At 45.7% G+C, this 16,542-nt stretch overlaps 1 protein-coding gene across 3 annotated transcripts in view; it reads right to left on the reverse strand.

The window, feature by feature from the left end:
• The window catches only part of Cfap221 (cilia and flagella associated protein 221), a 79,057-nt gene that overhangs the window by 4,881 nt on the left and 57,634 nt on the right, over positions 1–16,542 (reverse strand). For all 3 annotated transcript variants that reach the window (XM_021166758.2, XM_021166741.2, XM_021166748.2), the window contains exons 16-22: positions 14,623–14,750; positions 13,449–13,529; positions 11,855–11,962; positions 11,417–11,548; positions 10,115–10,273; positions 8,058–8,149; positions 3,318–3,410 (exon numbers count right to left, since the gene is read on the reverse strand). In XM_021166758.2, the coding sequence (XP_021022417.1) occupies positions 3,318–3,410; positions 8,058–8,149; positions 10,115–10,273; positions 11,417–11,548; positions 11,855–11,962; positions 13,449–13,529; positions 14,623–14,750 (793 nt within the window). The remainder of the gene's footprint in view (positions 1–3,317; positions 3,411–8,057; positions 8,150–10,114; positions 10,274–11,416; positions 11,549–11,854; positions 11,963–13,448; positions 13,530–14,622; positions 14,751–16,542) is intronic.

Here is a 16,542-nt window from a genome sequence, read left to right on the forward strand (position 1 = left end):
CTTGTCAAGAAAGCAGAAGGACCTAAATTATGTTCCCTGCACCCAGGTACAGAAAGCTGGGCCTGGTGGCAGGAGTTTATAGTCCCAGTGCTGGGTCAGCAGAGGCAGATGGATCCCTGCATCCTGCTGGCCCACCAGCTTGGTCTACTTGGTGAGTTCCAGATTCAGTGCAAGTCCCTGTCTGAGACACAAAGTAGAGAGTGACCAAGGAACTCCACTCTGGTCTCCACATGCCTACACACACATGCACACATAAACCTATGCACTCATGTGTATCCCTGATGTGTGAACATACTACCCCCCCCCAACCCCCAGCCACACACAAAAATATCCTTCAAAACTGGCCACGCACCGCCTGACATACATTTAATGCTCAGGAAATGCTATATTCTGATTATTAGCTCCCCCACCCCTTAGCATCATATTATCTCATTTAATTCTGTGCCTCTACTCCCATGCCGTGGGTACCATTTCAAAGGTGAGGAAACTGAGTCACAGCAGTGATGAGGAGAGGAAGGGCTGGTTCTGCTTGGGTCTGCTCTCTCCTTACATGGGCAGGGCAAGTCAGGACTCTTTCTCAGTCTGGAGCAAATAGGGGCCATCCCACCATGCCTGTAACACTTTCATGAAAGGGTCTCTGGCATAGGATAGAGAGATAGATAGCTCAGCGGGTAAAGATGCTCACCACGAAGCCTGGATCTGAGTTGGATCCCTGGGACATACATGGTGGAAGGAAAGAAGGGGCTCCTGCAAGCTGTCCTCTGATCACGTCATGAGATCTTGGAGCAGGTGTGAGTACACACACACACACACACACACACACACACACACACACACACTAAAATAAAAAGAAAGGGCCTCATACTGTGCTTTGGGTAGACGTTCAATCTTCCTTTGTAGATTTTCTTCCAAGCAAGATGCCCCAGTAGTGCCAACTCCCAGAGCTTGTGGGTGGGTGTCAGAGGAATTGGCTACACGCCTCAGTTATTTAGCATTTCACTAATTGATTATTTTGCATGGAAATGTGCTGAAACTATCAATGTAGTATGTATTGATAAGAGAAAGAAAGAGAGTTTGTCACAAGTAATTATTTTTGAGTGTGTACTGGGTAAGAGATACTGCACCTGGGAAGGACAAGCCATTTCCTGTGCGCAGCAAGCAGGGTGGCATGGATCCTGGTCTAAGATGCCGATGAATGGTTATCAGTGGTTGGGTTTTCAGGATTCCTTTGCTTCATTGGAACTCATGGTATAATTTAGAACAGGAGAGTTTGGGTTGATTAAGAATAAAAACGATGACTGGGGAGATGGTGCAGTCAATAAAGTACTTGTCACATGAGCATGGGGACCTAAGTTCAGTCCCCAGAACCCAGGGTGTAGTACTGCATGCTTATGATGGCAGCGCTAGGGAGACAGAGACATGTATGTTCCTGGGCTTGCTGGCTAACCAGCCTAGCCCAACGGGTAAGCTGAAAGATCCTGTTTTAAACAACAACAAACACCTAATAAAACATCAAAGGTTGGCCTCCAGTCTCCACATACATGTGCAAACACGCATGCACACATAGACAGACACACAGACATACACACACACACACACACACACGGAGAAAGCAATGACCACAAAGAAGATGCATGTACAGAGAGGACAGTGACAGGTGGCACAGCCAGCACACACATGCCTGAGGTGTCTGGATGTCCCACCAAGGGGCTCATGGTACAGAAAGTGCTTGGCTCCTGTTCTCACTCTGCTGCGGAGTTTCTAGCTGGATTCAAGGATACACGCTCTCTAGCTGTTGGGTTCCGATTAGTAAAAGGAAATGCAAATACCTTGTTTCTAGTTTCTAGTTCTTGTGTATATGCGAGTCTGTGTGAGTGTGTGAGTGTGTGCATGAGCGTGTGCATGTGTGTGTATGAGTGTGTGTGAGTGTATGAGTATGTATGTGTGTGTGTGTATGAGTGTGTGTGTGAATGTGTGTGTGAATGTATGAGTATGTATGTGTGTGTGTGTATGAGTGTGTGTGTATGAGTGTGTGTGAATGTATGAGTATGTGTGTGTGTGTATGAGTGTGTGTGTGTGTGTGTATGAGTGTGTGTGTATGAGTGTGTGTGTGAATGTATGAGTATGTATGTGTGTGTATGAGTGTGTGTGTATGAGTGTGTGTGTATGAATGTGTGTGTGAATGTATGAGTATGTGTGTGTGTGTGTGTATGAGTGTGTATGAGTGTGTGTGTATGAGTGTGTGTGAATGTGTGTGTGAATGTATGAGTATGTATGTGTGTGTGTGTATGAGTGTGTGTGTATGAGTGTGTGTGAATGTATGAGTATGTGTGTGTGTGTATGAGTGTGTGTGTGTGTGTGTATGAGTGTGTGTGTATGAGTGTGTGTGTGAATGTATGAGTATGTATGTGTGTGTATGAGTGTGTGTGTATGAGTGTGTGTGTATGAATGTGTGTGTGAATGTATGAGTATGTGTGTGTGTGTGTGTATGAGTGTGTATGAGTGTGTGTGTATGAGTGTGTGTGAATGTGTGTGTGAATGTATGAGAGTGTGTGTGTGTGTGTGTGAGTGTGTGAGTGTGTGTGGTATATATGTCCATGTGGTACATGTGTCCACGAGTATGCACAAAGAATCCTGAGGTCAGGGTTAGTGTCTTCCTTTATTGCTCTCTACCTTTTTTCTCTCTCACGGAACCTAGAGTGCCCTGATTCAGCCAGACCGGCTAGCCTCTAAGTGCCAAGGATCTGATAGTCACCATGACCCCAGCCTCAATGTTGGGGTTACAGATGTATGCCACCACCATGGTTGGCTTTTTTCTTTTCTTCCAGTTATGAGTGTTTGCTTACATGCATGGTATGTGCCATGTATGTGCCTGGTGCCCACAGAGGCTGGAAGGCAGCACTGGATCCCCCAATCTGATGTTACAGGGAGTTGTGCACTGCCTTTGGGACATGACAGACTCTGCAGTGGCAGCCAGTGCTCTGAACTGCTGAGCCATCTCTCCAACCACAGGTCTGGCTTTTTGTACGTGTGCTGAGGATCTGAAGTTGGTCTTCGTGCTTGTGTGTCAAGCACATTACTGCCTGAGCCGCCTTCCCCACTCTTCACATCTGAGACGTCCGAGATAGTCTATTCTGCACTGTGAGGGAAGCGTCTGTCTCATCTCCTGGTGGCCCAGCTGGGCATCAGCCTTGCCTGCTCCTTTTGGGTAGGCACTCAGCTGCTGTGTGTCTCTTCCACAATCCCTCAGAGTGCCTCATGAGAAAAACATGACAGCTCAGACACCAAAAGCCCCAAGAAGAAAATCAGAAAAATACCGCTCAGTAGTTTCCAGTCTGTCTTCTTCTGGTAAGTCCTCCAGTGGGGCAGGGACATCTATGGGCAGCATCAAGGGACTATACCAGTCACTTCTGTGGAGGGAGACACAAGCAATGAGGACCACAATGCATCAGCACTCAAGCTGGCCCCTGTGGGGTTTGCTGTTTTTGTTTGTTTGTTTATCTTGACACAGTGTCTCACATATATGCCACATAAGGCTTAAGTTCACTCACACTTAGCTGAGGGTGACCTTGAACTTCTGATCTTTCTGCCTCTACCTCCCAAGTGCTGGCTTTACATGAGGCACATCATTATGCCTGGTTTATGCCTTGTTGGGGTGGTACCCAGGGCTTTGTGCATGTTAGGCAAATAGCCTACTAACTGAGCTACATACATCCTTAGCCCCTAGAATATATACATATAATGCATATGTAATGTGTGCATTTGTGTATGCATGTTTGCATGTGTGTGGGCACGTGTGGGTGTAGATTTGTATGAATGTGCATGTGGAGCCCAGAAGATGGTTTCAGGTGTCTTCTTTTACCACCCTCTCTCTGCCTTATACATCCATACAGGGTTTTCCACTGAGCTCAGGTCTCACTAATCTGGTGGGCCTAGCTAGCCAGTTTACTCTGAGGTTCCCTGTCTCCACCTCCCGTGCTGGGCTTACAGGCACCCACTCTGGTCCAGCGTTTCCATGGGTGTTGGGATCCAAACTTGAGTTTGAATGCTTACATGGAAACACTCTGCCCACTAAGCCATCTTCCCTGCCTCTAGAAATATAACTTACTCTTTTAACAGATTTGAGCATTAAGGGTATTAAACAGGAGGATATTAAATTGAGGGTAGTTGAGATAAGGAGAATTTAAAAAAAAGAATATTTTTGTGTAGTGCTGAGTTTGGGAAACACATTGAATGTTCTATATATTGAGAAAGTGTCAGTAAATCAGCGAGAAAGTGGAATTAAGAAACAGGAACAGGGGCTGGAGAGATGGCTCAGCGATTAAGAGCACTGGCTGCTCTACCAGAGGTGCTGAGTTCAATTCTCAGCAAACACATGGTGGCTCACAATCATCTGTAATGGAATCCAATGCCCACTTCTGGTGTGTCTGAAAACAGCGACAGTGTACTCACATATATAAAATAAATAAAATAAATCTTAAAAACAACAACAACAACAAATCCAGAAACAGTTAATCCCATAGTCACAAAAGAGGGGAAGGGAGAAAAAGGATGGATGGGATACGTTAGTGCTTAGGAGCCCTTACTGCTCTTCCAGAGGACCTGAGTTCAATTCTCAGTACCCAGGAAGATTGGCTTTCAGCCACCTCCAGCTCCAGGGGATCTGGCGCCCTCTTCTGGACACCATAGGCACATCCCCCGAAAAGAACAAGCACATTCACGTAATCAAAACCAAACAAATCTTTTTGTAAACAAAGAAACAAAAAAGGGGGTGGTGGGAGGGAAAGGGATTGGGGGAGGGATGTAAGGATGGGGCAGGGGAAGGAGAAATGGAGGGAGGAACAGAAGGAAGAAGGAGGAGGGAGGGAGGAGGGAGACACATTGCAGGTGGGTGGCGGGGACTGGACAGGGGTGAGGTGGGGATGAGAACAGAAGGGATCAGGTATGGGAGGATGGAGGGAGACAGTACTGGGGGAGACAACTGTAATGGGAGGGGGCCTCTCTGGAACGAGCTAGAAACCTAGCGCAATGGAAACTCAATGAGGGTGACTCTAGGTAAGACTCGGCAATGGGGGATATGGAGCCTGAACAGGTCACCTTCTGTGACCAGGCAAGTCTTCCAGTGCAGGGATTGGGACACCAACCCAGCCACAAAACTTTTGGCCTACAATTTGTCCTGCCCACAAGATGTGCTGGGGTAAACGTGGCACAGAGATTGTGGGAGATGCTGACCAATGACTGGTCCAGCTTGAGACCCATGCCATAAGAGGGAGCCAGCACTGCCTTGGAGGGTCAGGACTGAGGCTGGAGAGCCCAGAGCTGCCTTCTGAAAATTTCCTTCTGACTTCCACATGTGTACTGTGGCCTGCACCTTCCCCTCTAAGATATATATAAAAAATGTAAAACTATTTTAAAATGATGTAGAATAAATAAATGCTTAATAATCACACTGGATGATTTAATAATACACAGGTAAATCTCAGGTTTAAAAGACTAAAGGGTAACCTTGTAATTGTAGGTCATTTATTCAAGCAAAATAGCTTTGAGGTTGAAAGGGCATGAATGGCCTTGCAGAACTTACTGGAGACTAAAGATGACCCCTTCTAACTCTTACGTCCCTAATACCCACTCCTAATGTGTTAATGTGCGGAGACAGAACCATTGGGAGGTGATTGGTTCATAAGAGCCAAGCCTCACAGCTAAGATCAGAGCCTTCAGAAAAAAAGCCCCAGGGATACCTCGATCCTCCACCCTTGGGAGGTCACAAGCAAGGCTTCCGGACCAGCAAGATGGCTCATGGGACTCATATGGTGAGAAGGGAGGACAGACTCCTGAAAGCTGTCCTCTGTTCCCCACACATGTGATGTGGCCTGAGCTCACCCATACCATGCACACATGCACATAAATTAATAAAAATAGAAAAGAAGGCCCTGTCTGTGAAATGGGAAGTAAGCCCTCACTAGACACAAAATCTGCCTGGTGTCTGACTTTTGATCCATATATGGCGTTTTTTAACATGGAGACTAACACTTTGTCATAGCACATGGATGGATAAATACAGAAGTTAGAAAATGGATTACTATTATTATTTATAACTGCTTTTAGAAGCAACAGCTTGGCCTTCAATCCAACAATCAGTATAAACACATAATAGAAAAATACTTATTTTCTTTTGAGACAGAATCTCACGTAGCCCAGGCTGGCCTTGGACTCGCTGTGTAACTGAGGACGACTTTGAACTCCTGAGTCTCTTGCTTTTACCTCTCCATGCTGAGGTTGCAGATGTGTGCCCATTTTTACAATGCTGGGGATGGAGCCCAGGCTTTGTGGGTGTTACACACTTCCTACCAGCTGAGCTGCACCCCTGCCTGGGCCCTGCTCCTGATTTTTGAGATATTATGCAATGGCAGTTTATCTGAAACAAACTGGCCCAACAGAGCATTCAGGCACAGAAGCTAAAGGCGAAAAGTCATGGTAGAAAGCTTTTCATTGATATGACCTTCATGTTTAATGCATGGATATCCGGACCACAGCAACCTCCTCCTGACTTTCCACTACAACAGCAGCTTTGGGAGATGTTTCCAAGGACATTACTTTGGAAAACAATGAATTGACTAGTTTTTAATACTTGGAATCCATGTATGTTAACAGTGGGTGCACTGGAGTCCAGACACAACCCCAGACCCAGGGGAGTCAATTTTCCCCCCACTGTAGTGGTGAGGAGGAGAGGCAAAAACTTTACTACTGAGTTATGCACCAGCTAGATATGGGTCTATATCAGGTATGCCTGTGAGCATGCCTGTGTGTGTATGGAATGAGTTCTGGATTGCTAGTTGATATAGGAAGACTCAGCCCACTGTGGGTGGCACCATTCCTTAGGCAGCAGATCCTGAATGAGCAAGGATTCTATCCTGCCTGCTCTTGGCTGTGGATGGTGTTTGAAGCTTCTGCCTTGACCTTCCTGAAGTAACAAAATGTAACCTGGAGTTGCAAGCCAAACAAACCCTTTCTTTCCTAAGCTGCTTTGTGTCTGGGTATTTTTATCACAGCAACAGAAATGAAACCAGAACAGCCGCCTGTCAGTTTGACTCATTCAGTTTTCTTGTAGAATGAGTTGGTTTAGGGGGCTGATGCTGCCATCTAGTGGTGAGAGAATGATTGCACACAGTTTTGTGAGCTCAGTGAAAAATGCAAGTTATCAAAAGCAAGCTTGTCAGTCAGATCCTAGATACTTCTCCATATAGACATCTGCAACATCCCAGTGAAGTTGTCATCAGAGCCCCTGTCTCACAAAGAGGAAGATAACTTCTCAAGAGCCCAGGAAATAACTCAATAAAGTGTTTGCCTTGCAAGCGTGCAGACCTGAATTTGATCCCAAGAACCCGAGTTCCAGCCACAGAACACACTTTTTAAAAAGCTTGGGTTTGGTGATGAACATCTGTAATCCCAGAGTGGAGGAGGCAAAGACTGGAGACTCCATTGGTAACACGGCTGGCTACCTTAGCAGAATCAGCTAACTCCAGGTACTAATAAAAGACCTTATCTCAAAATAAATAAGTCAATAAATAAATTTTAAAATAAACAAAAAGTTGCAATTTCTGATGAAGAACACTCAAGATCACCTTCTGGCCTCCATAAGCAAGTACACACATGAGCATCACACACACACACACACACACACACACACACACACATACACAGAGAGAGAGAGACAGAGAGAGAGAGACAGAGACAGAGACAGAGAGACAGACTCACTCACCCCATGAACTATAAAGAAAAAGATGAATATTTCAGCAAAATTATACGATCTGTTAATTTTCTCTGTGCCACCAGTTAGTCAGCATTACATTACCTTTAAAAGGCATGTCTTGTTCAAGATAGATTCAAAGTATGAAAACCAGCTATCACTGTATCTCCTTGGTAGGCAAGCCCCCATCACGTTTTGAAAGTATGATCTGAGAGTGTGGTCTGTCATGGTGGCCTCTGATTCCGGGTCTCCCAGCCTCCGTAAGCTACGGTGCTAACATACCCCAGGAGGCCAGCAGTTCCCAGCTTACCTCTGAGTGGCTTCCATCATAGAGGGGTCAGACATGGAGGAAAACACCAGGGGCTGGAACTTCTTCCAGTTCATGATTCCAGGAATTATATCCTGTGATGAAAGTTGGAGCAGGGTCAGGATGCAGAAAGATGACGGTGTTAGCTGCAAGAGCTAATATCGACTGTTAACCTGACAGTGTCTCGACTCATCTAGGAGACACATCTTTGGGAATGTTTCTGAGGGTTTTTAAAACTTAGATTAACTGAAGTGGGAAGACCCACCTTTAACTGTGAGCAGTGTTATCCCTTAGGCTGAGGTCCCAGGCTGAATACAGAGGGGAAAGTGAGTCGAGACCCAGCATCCCTCCCTCCAGGCTTGCTGACTGCGGATGTGACATGGCCAGCTGCCCAGGGCTCTTGACATCAGGCCTTACTTTCCCAGGATGCTCTTATCATATGTTTGTTGTAGGACCAACAAAAGGAACTAACAAGGATGTATCTTAGCCTTCATTTCACTCAGGTGACCATTTTTAACTGTCAAAAGGTTCCATCCAAATTGTATCATTCCGTTCAACTTGACTTTCTCTAAAGCAAAGACAGTTGTTCTAGTATACGATATGTGGTGATGACCAAGGGCTGATGTGGCTTTCCAGGCATTCAAGTAGGACAGGTGGCACCAAGGCAGGGAGGACAGTACAGGGGAATGCTCTGGCAAGATGACAGACCTATTAGGTCACCAGCAGTTTGGCTGAGTACAGGCAGGGAACATGATGGGGATGGTACCTGTGGCTAGAGAGGGAGGCAGGTCACTAGTGGACTTGAGGGCCAAACCAGTGGAGCTGCTCTTTTAGCAATGGATACACACTGAGGATGTGTATGTACGTGTGTATGTGTGTGTGTGTGTGTGTGTGTGTGTGTCAGAGAGAGAGAGAGAGAGAGAGAGAGAGAGAGAGAGAGAGAGAGAGAGAGAGAGAGAGAACCGTGTGTGTGTAATACCAGAGACCAATGTCCCTGTCTTCTTCAATCAAAAGATATCATCTCTTGCCGAGCCTGGAGCTTGCAGATTCAGCTAGACTGACTAGCCAATAAGATGCAAGGATCTACCTGTTTCCATCTCTATGGTGATGGGATTATACGCCTGTGCCACCATGCCTGGATTTATGTGGGTCCTCACATTTCTGGGGCAGGCACTTTACTGACGGAGCCAGTTCCATAGTCCCCTGACCCACTGAGGAATTCCAAGCTAGATCAGAAAATTTCTGTGGCAGTCTGGGAGGATATGGCAGTGGTAGATCATGGTAGAGATGAGGAGGGAGCTGTAGTCATGTAAGTTAGGCTGGGGGGGGGGGTATGGCAATTGTGCCAGAGCTGGTAGATCAAGGATTGTATGAGTTCTGGGCCTGGGGATCCTGAGAGCAAGTGGTGGAAATTTGTATTTTCAGAGGGTCCAAAGTGAGGAGGAGGCCAGAGCTCAGGGATGGAGCACCACACAGCTGTTTTCATATGGCTGGAAGATTAATGAGTAGCCATTTCCCCTTTAAGTCAAAATGAGTGAGGGTGTTGGTAAAAGGGCAGCAGACAGCAGAAAGGTGGGTAGACAGTGGTGGCACTGAGAACAGCCAGCAGTGTGAGGACCATGGTTACCATTCTTGGTCCATGGCTAAGCCCTTTTTGCTGTCGTTTAAATCACATCTATCTATTCTGAACGTGTGTGTATACATCTATGTACACATCTGTATACATACATATCTACGTATGCACGTGTTATTCTCATGAGGGTGTGTGCATATGCATGAGTGTGTAAGTATGTGAGTATATGAGTATGTGTATGCATGTGTAAGGTGTGTGTGTGTGTATAAGTTGTCAGAGGGGAAGATGCAGGGGTCAGTGTTCTCCTTGTCCTCCTCCCACCATGTGGGTCCCAGGGGTTGAACTCTGATGATCAGGTTTGGTCGTAAGCAAGCCCACTGAACTGCCTTGCCACCCTAGTCCTCTTTTTCTCAGTCTCAACTCTCCCTGTTCCCTGCCCCTCCACACAGTTCAAGGCCGGCTCTGCCAAGCCCGTGGCTGACATTACCGTATGATGGAGAAACTGCCTTTGGGTGAGAGGAATGCTGGACCCCAAGTGGGACTCCTGGGTGTACTTGTACTTTGGGTGAGAGCACAGATGGTAATCTATCAGTGTCTCCGCATAGGTCAGAGGATGCTTCACGGCAAACAGTCCCGGGCTGGGATTCTGGGGAAGAGAGGAAGACCAGATTGATGGTGTTTACCCGTCTCCATGCCAGGCACAGGGCAGGCGTCGGCGATGCTTGCTGTGGCTCCCGCTAGCACTAACAATGGGAATGTATGTTAACTTTCCTAGCAAACCGGCACAGGAGCAGAGCTTCAGGTTGTCCCATGTTCCCAACATTGCCAGCTTCATATACGCATTTTCTAGTTTAAGGGCTTCATTGGATGCTATTTAGATTTGCTGGCTTCATGAAGAAGAAAATGTCGCTGAAATCGCAGTTTGAAACTGCCTCTAGCCATGACCAACGAGGAGGAGGGGGCAGTGATTAAATAAGCAAACTGGTAAGAAAGAGAAAACCCTTTTCTGGGTCTGCCTTAGTTTCCCATTGCTGTGGGGAAAAAAAAAAAACAGGAAAAGCAACTTAAGAGAGAGAGAATTTATTTGGGCTCACTTCAGATGAATAGTCCATCATGGTGGGGGAGTCAAGGTGGGAAGGACTAAAGCAGCTTGCCATATCACACCCTTCATAGTCAGAAGGTGGAGGGTGAGGAGTGCTCAGCTGGCTTGAGATGCCAAAGAGAAAACAGATTCCAGGGTTGGGGTGTAGTCCATTAGCAGAGCACTAGCCTAGCATGCATCAAACCCTCCGTTCCATCCTCAGCACCACCTGAAAATGGATGTGGTGCAGTTCATCGGCAGTCCTGGTACTTGGGACATAGAGGCAAGAGGGTTAGGAGTTCAAGGTCATTCTTGGTGTATTATTAGGCTGGAGCCCATCCTGGGCTATGAGATACTGTTTTTAAAAAAATTTTTTTAAAGGTTTAGTGGTTTGAGAGTGCATCTTGCTTTATCATGGAGACTAGAGTTCAAATCTGAGCATCCATGTTGGATGGCTCATAAGCACAGCAACTCCAACTCTAAGGGATCCAATATCCTCTCCTGTCCCCATTCCCCTGGCATACACACAAATAAGTAACAAGAGTGAACACAAGTATTTAGTGAAGAAAAAGTTAATTAAAAAACTAAAACAACAACAACAACAAACAACAACAAAAGGAAAACATATTTCCAACTCATGCTTCTGCTTCCACATAATTGCTGAGATAAAGCTATACGGAACACAGACATCTGCCAACCTGTACTTACAAAAATATACAGCGGATCATATTCCACTGACATCGCTAAGCCCTCGGGTGGTTTCATACTCAAGATGGAGGGCTTTGCCGAGAGCGGCGTGGTATCCTTCTTGGGTATGGTTATGATGGTGGTGACTTCATCCTGTGTAAAGATCAAAAATGACTTCTTAATCTTTTTTTTCTTAAAGAGTTATTTATTTTATTATTTGTACATGAATGTCTGCCTGCATGTATATGCACTGTGTGTATGCCTGTTGGATCTCCTGGAACTGGGATTATGGATGGTTGTGAACTACCGCATGGATGGTGGGACTCAAACATGAGTTTTCTTCAAGAACAACAACAAATCCCCTTATGCATTTAGGCATCCCTCCAACTCAATGACCTGTTAGTCTTGATGGCAGGCCATGAGTAGTGAGAACAGTTCCTGAATTTGCAGGTATATTACCTCAGCACCATGCTTCAGGGGCCGAGCAAGCTTCTGAAGTCTGTAATTTGTTGAGGACTTGTTAACAGAAAATGAACGATATCCCTTGATTTTGTATAACTGTGGAACCTGAAAATAAAAGAAGACAGCATATTGGTGACACATAAAAGCCTGTTTTGTAAGGGCTACTTCCTTCAAATGGAAACATCCCTTCCTGGAAGAAGGCCCATTAAGGCTCAGGTAGTAAATGAAACTAGTAAGTCTCAGGAAATCCCTGAAACTTACAAGATTCACCAAACAGCTCCTCCCTAAGGTGAACAATTCCCAGGGAGAGGAGACTTTCTGATTAGCTGAGCTGTCTGCAAATTGTTCAGGGTGCTTCAGAGATGCAGCTTTAATGAGTCCTCACCCATGACAATGTGGGGTTTCAGTGATGCATGTCCCTTTGAGTCATCCAAGTTCCTATATACATTCCTGCACCCATGTACCTGTAAGTAGTCCCAATAAAGATTCTGGATGTTCAAGCTAGACTGAGGGAAATAATGCCTTTATTCAGTCATCAGTGCCTTATCTAGAGTCAATAGACATTTGTATTTTCTTTAAAAAGGAAATGGCCCACAAGACTCCATTACTGTTTGGTAAGATTAGCATCTCAACAACAGCTGCCTAACAGGGCCAGTCTTGAGCCTTGTTCTGAGTCTTGGCACATGTCAGTAATCAAATTATTTCCTTATACCAGATGGCTTCACTGGAGACATACATAAACATATTTTTACTTTCAAAAGCACTAGTGGTCCTACACTTCAAGAAAGTTGACTATCTAGGCGGTGGTGGCACATGCCTTTAATCCCAGCACTTGGGAGGCAGAGACAGGTGGATATCTAGAGTTATAGGCCAGCCTGATCTACCAAGTGAGTTCCAGGACAGCCAAAGCTACACAGAGAAATCCTGTCTTGAAGAACGAGAGAGAGAGAGAGAGAGAGAGAGAGAGAGAGAGAGAGAGAGAGAGAGAGAGAGAGAGAGAGAGAGAGAGAGAGAGAAGCTGACTAGTGTCTTGAGGTTTCTAATATATAGAGAGCTTCCTATATGCATAATATATACTGTACCCACAGGAAATAATCAGTTTCCATATTCATCTTAGAGAAAAAGAACCTGAGCTTTATTCAATACACCATCAAATAATAGAGAAAATGCAGCAGGCCATTCCACCAGAATTGAGCAATAGTGAGAGGATCATGCAATTCAGATTCAAGCCTATGGCTCCCCTTCATAAAAAAACCCAAGTGGTGGTACGCGCCTTTAATTCCAGCACTCGGGAAGCAGAGGCAGGTGGATTTCTGAGTTCGAGGCCAGCCTGGTCTACAGACTGAGTTCCAGGCCAGCCAGGGCTACAGAGAAACCCTGTCTCGAAAACAAACAAACAAACAAACAAACACCCAAGGACAAGTGCATTTTGCTGTCAAGCCTGGCAACCGTCTCTAAGACTCACACTGTAGGAGAGAACCAACCCCCAAAAGTTGTTCCCTGCTGGTCACACACACACTGTGGCATGTGTGCCTCCCCAGTGGTTGATAGATGATATTTATACGCAACCTATGTTCTATGCAAGTCTTACCTTTAAAGTGAAGTAGGGATAACTGTGCTTGATTTGAATTTCTGAAGATTTAATTGGGACTAGTCCAAGGCCATCAAGAGCCTGCATGGAAAAAAGAAAAACAACAACCCATAAAAAGACAGATACACATCTGTAAACAGAAATAGCTGTGTGTTGCTGTTGTTATGTTTTGAAACATTACCTGAATAGTTTTGTGCTCAAAACAGCTCTTCCTGTGGCTGCAGCTGCTATCTGAGCTGTGGGCACAAAGGCAACTCCCGCCCTCTTTTGTCTCTTTGTGTGTGAAGCTTGTGGACTATGAGGTAGGGCTGCTACACGCCCTTCTGTGGGGGTTAATCCTGGTTGTTAACTTGCCTGGCTCTGAAGTCAACTAAGAGACAAACTGCTGGGCACACTTCTAAGGAGTTCTCTTGACCAGGTTATTTGAAATGGGAAAAAACACCGGAACTGTGGGTGGCTCCATCCAGTGTCAGCCATGGGTGGTTCCATCCAGTGTCAGCCAGCCAGAAGTCTGAGAAGGAAGCTTTGATTTTTGCCTCATCGCCTAGACAGTTCACCAGCGATCTTATCTACCCTGTTTCTGCCACTGGCTGCTACATTCCTTGGCTGAGATCAAAACTCAGCTTTTTTGGGTTTTCATTGCAGACTGAGGACCAGTGGCTCGCTGGGGTCTTCAGTGGCAGGTTGGGACTGCTGAGGCCTGCGACCTGTGGACCAAGCAGCTACCAGGTTCTCAGTCCCTTTGGCATAAGGGCCATTGTTAGACTACCTAGGTTGTATTATGTAAAAAAAGTCTAATAACACCATTCCCTTTCTCATTCTGTCAGTTCCAGAGTTCCCTCAGGCTTAAATAACTTAGCTCATGAACCCTTGGGAGTTCAAAGGAGCAACTGGTAAAGTCCGCAAAGGAGTTGCCTTGTGGGAGGGAGCTGCCTCACAACCTTCTGGTCCACCTCCTAGGACAGATCAGGTTACCAGGGAGCTCCTCCAGGGTACCTATAGGTTCTGTAGGTCTGGGGCAGACAGCAGTGAGTGCTCACAGATTCCCAGGCACAACCCTCCTTCGGAGCCTCTCAGAGGAGGTGAGGGATCAAGAGCGGGCTTAGCTAGCCATCTGCCTCCTCTGCACCCACGTGATCACAGTCTGCTTCCCTGAAAGAGGAAAGACACCCACCAACTCGTTGTAGCTCTCAGAGTCTGTGGGGAAGGCGAAGTGCAGCACTTCCTCAGACTCTAGTGAGTAGCGCCAGATGTTGTCCTCCTGATGCAGGTGGGCCCTCAGCCCTCGGGAGGGATTCTCTCCTAGAGAGACACAAGCAATTTTAGGGGCTTCTTAAGGCACTTCCATGTGAAAGCAGCATCTTCAGTTGTGTGCGTACCAGATGCCATGTGCAACGGGATAGTTAGGTTCATCTTCTTCAGTGGTGTGAGGTATCACGCCCCCATAAACAACCCTAGTTAAATGTATTGGGTCACCACACACACACACGCGCACACACACAGAGCACACATAACATAAACACAACACATACACATACATGCAGGCATGCACACACACAGCATACATGCAGGCATGCACATGCACACACACATACACCAACATATGCAACACACAGCAAATGCCAAGCCCCCCCCATACACATTACCTACACACAGGCACCATACACAGCACATATCACACACATATTTACACATACACAGGACACACCACACACACATCCATACACATATAATACCCCCACATCAATACAGGCATACACACATACACAATACAAATACCACATACAACACATAGCAATACCACATTCATACATCCACATAGCACATACACATTACACAGAGCACACACATATTCTACATATCACACACACACACACACACACACTCCCACACCCCTCTCTTTCACACATACCCAGAACATACACCATGTACACATACCATATACACACCACTCTCTCTCATGCACAGCACACACCAATCACATGCACACACGTACATACACACACAGAGCAGACAGACAGACACACACACACACACATACTGCACAAGAGGGATTAGTTGGAAAGGAAATCCGCAGGAGTCAGGAGAAAGGTAAAGAAGACATCCCTGGGGGGCGGGGTAAAACTAAAACGTCAGACTTAATCATCACTAATATATATTAATAAGACTTTAGAAATAATATTCAGATTTATGTCAACTCAAGCATGTTTTCACACACACACACACACACACAATGCATACGAACATTGTTAGTTTCCCGTGATTTTTGCCCCTCTCTCTCTCTCTCTCTCTCTCTCTCTCTAATTTTGAGACAAGGTCTCATGTAGTCCAGCTTGGCATTGAACTCACTATGTAGCTAAGGACAATCTTGAACTTGTGATCCTCCTGCCTCCACCTCCCACATGCTGGGGTTACAGGTGCGTGCGGGCCATCATGCTAGGTTTATGGGATGCCAGGAATGAGACCTAGGGCTTCGCGGATGCCAGGCAAGCAATCTGCTGAGCAAAGTTCTCAGCACGCTTCCTCTTTACTCTTATTTTAACTAACTAACTAACTAACTAACTAACTAACTAACTAACTGATTGTTTTTGAGACAGGGTTTCTCTGTGTAGCCCTGGCTGTCCCAGAACTCCATCTGTAGACCAGGCTGGTTCCAGCTCACACACTTTCTTGCCACTGCCTCTGAAATTCTGAGATTAAAAGTGTGTGCCACCATATCTGGATTCCTTTAATATTAAACTTTTTACCTCATTTTGCTTATTAAGCTAAAATTCGCTTAAATTTTTATTTTATTTTTAAAAGATTTTATTGTTATTTTTTAATTATGTGGATAGGCTTATGTAGTGTCCAAGAACGTCAGAAGAGGGCGACAAAACCCCTGGCGTTAGCGTTACAGGTGCTGGGAAACAAACTCTTGCCCTCTGCAAGAGCAGCGGCCACTTCTCCAGTCCTCCAGACTAAATTCTTACTCAAATCACCTCTCATGAGTTATAACAAAGAAAAAATTGAATTCTAGAGAGCATTTATAGATAACCACATGAGATTTTCATATAAAGTTTACTGTTTTGCTATTTTAAAAAACTTTCTTTGTTAG

This window comes from Mus caroli, unplaced genomic scaffold (genome assembly GCF_978045245.1).
Source record: "Mus caroli unplaced genomic scaffold, Mus_caroli_1 scaffold_1, whole genome shotgun sequence".
In the NCBI taxonomy this organism is placed as follows: Eukaryota; Metazoa; Chordata; class Mammalia; order Rodentia; family Muridae; genus Mus; species Mus caroli.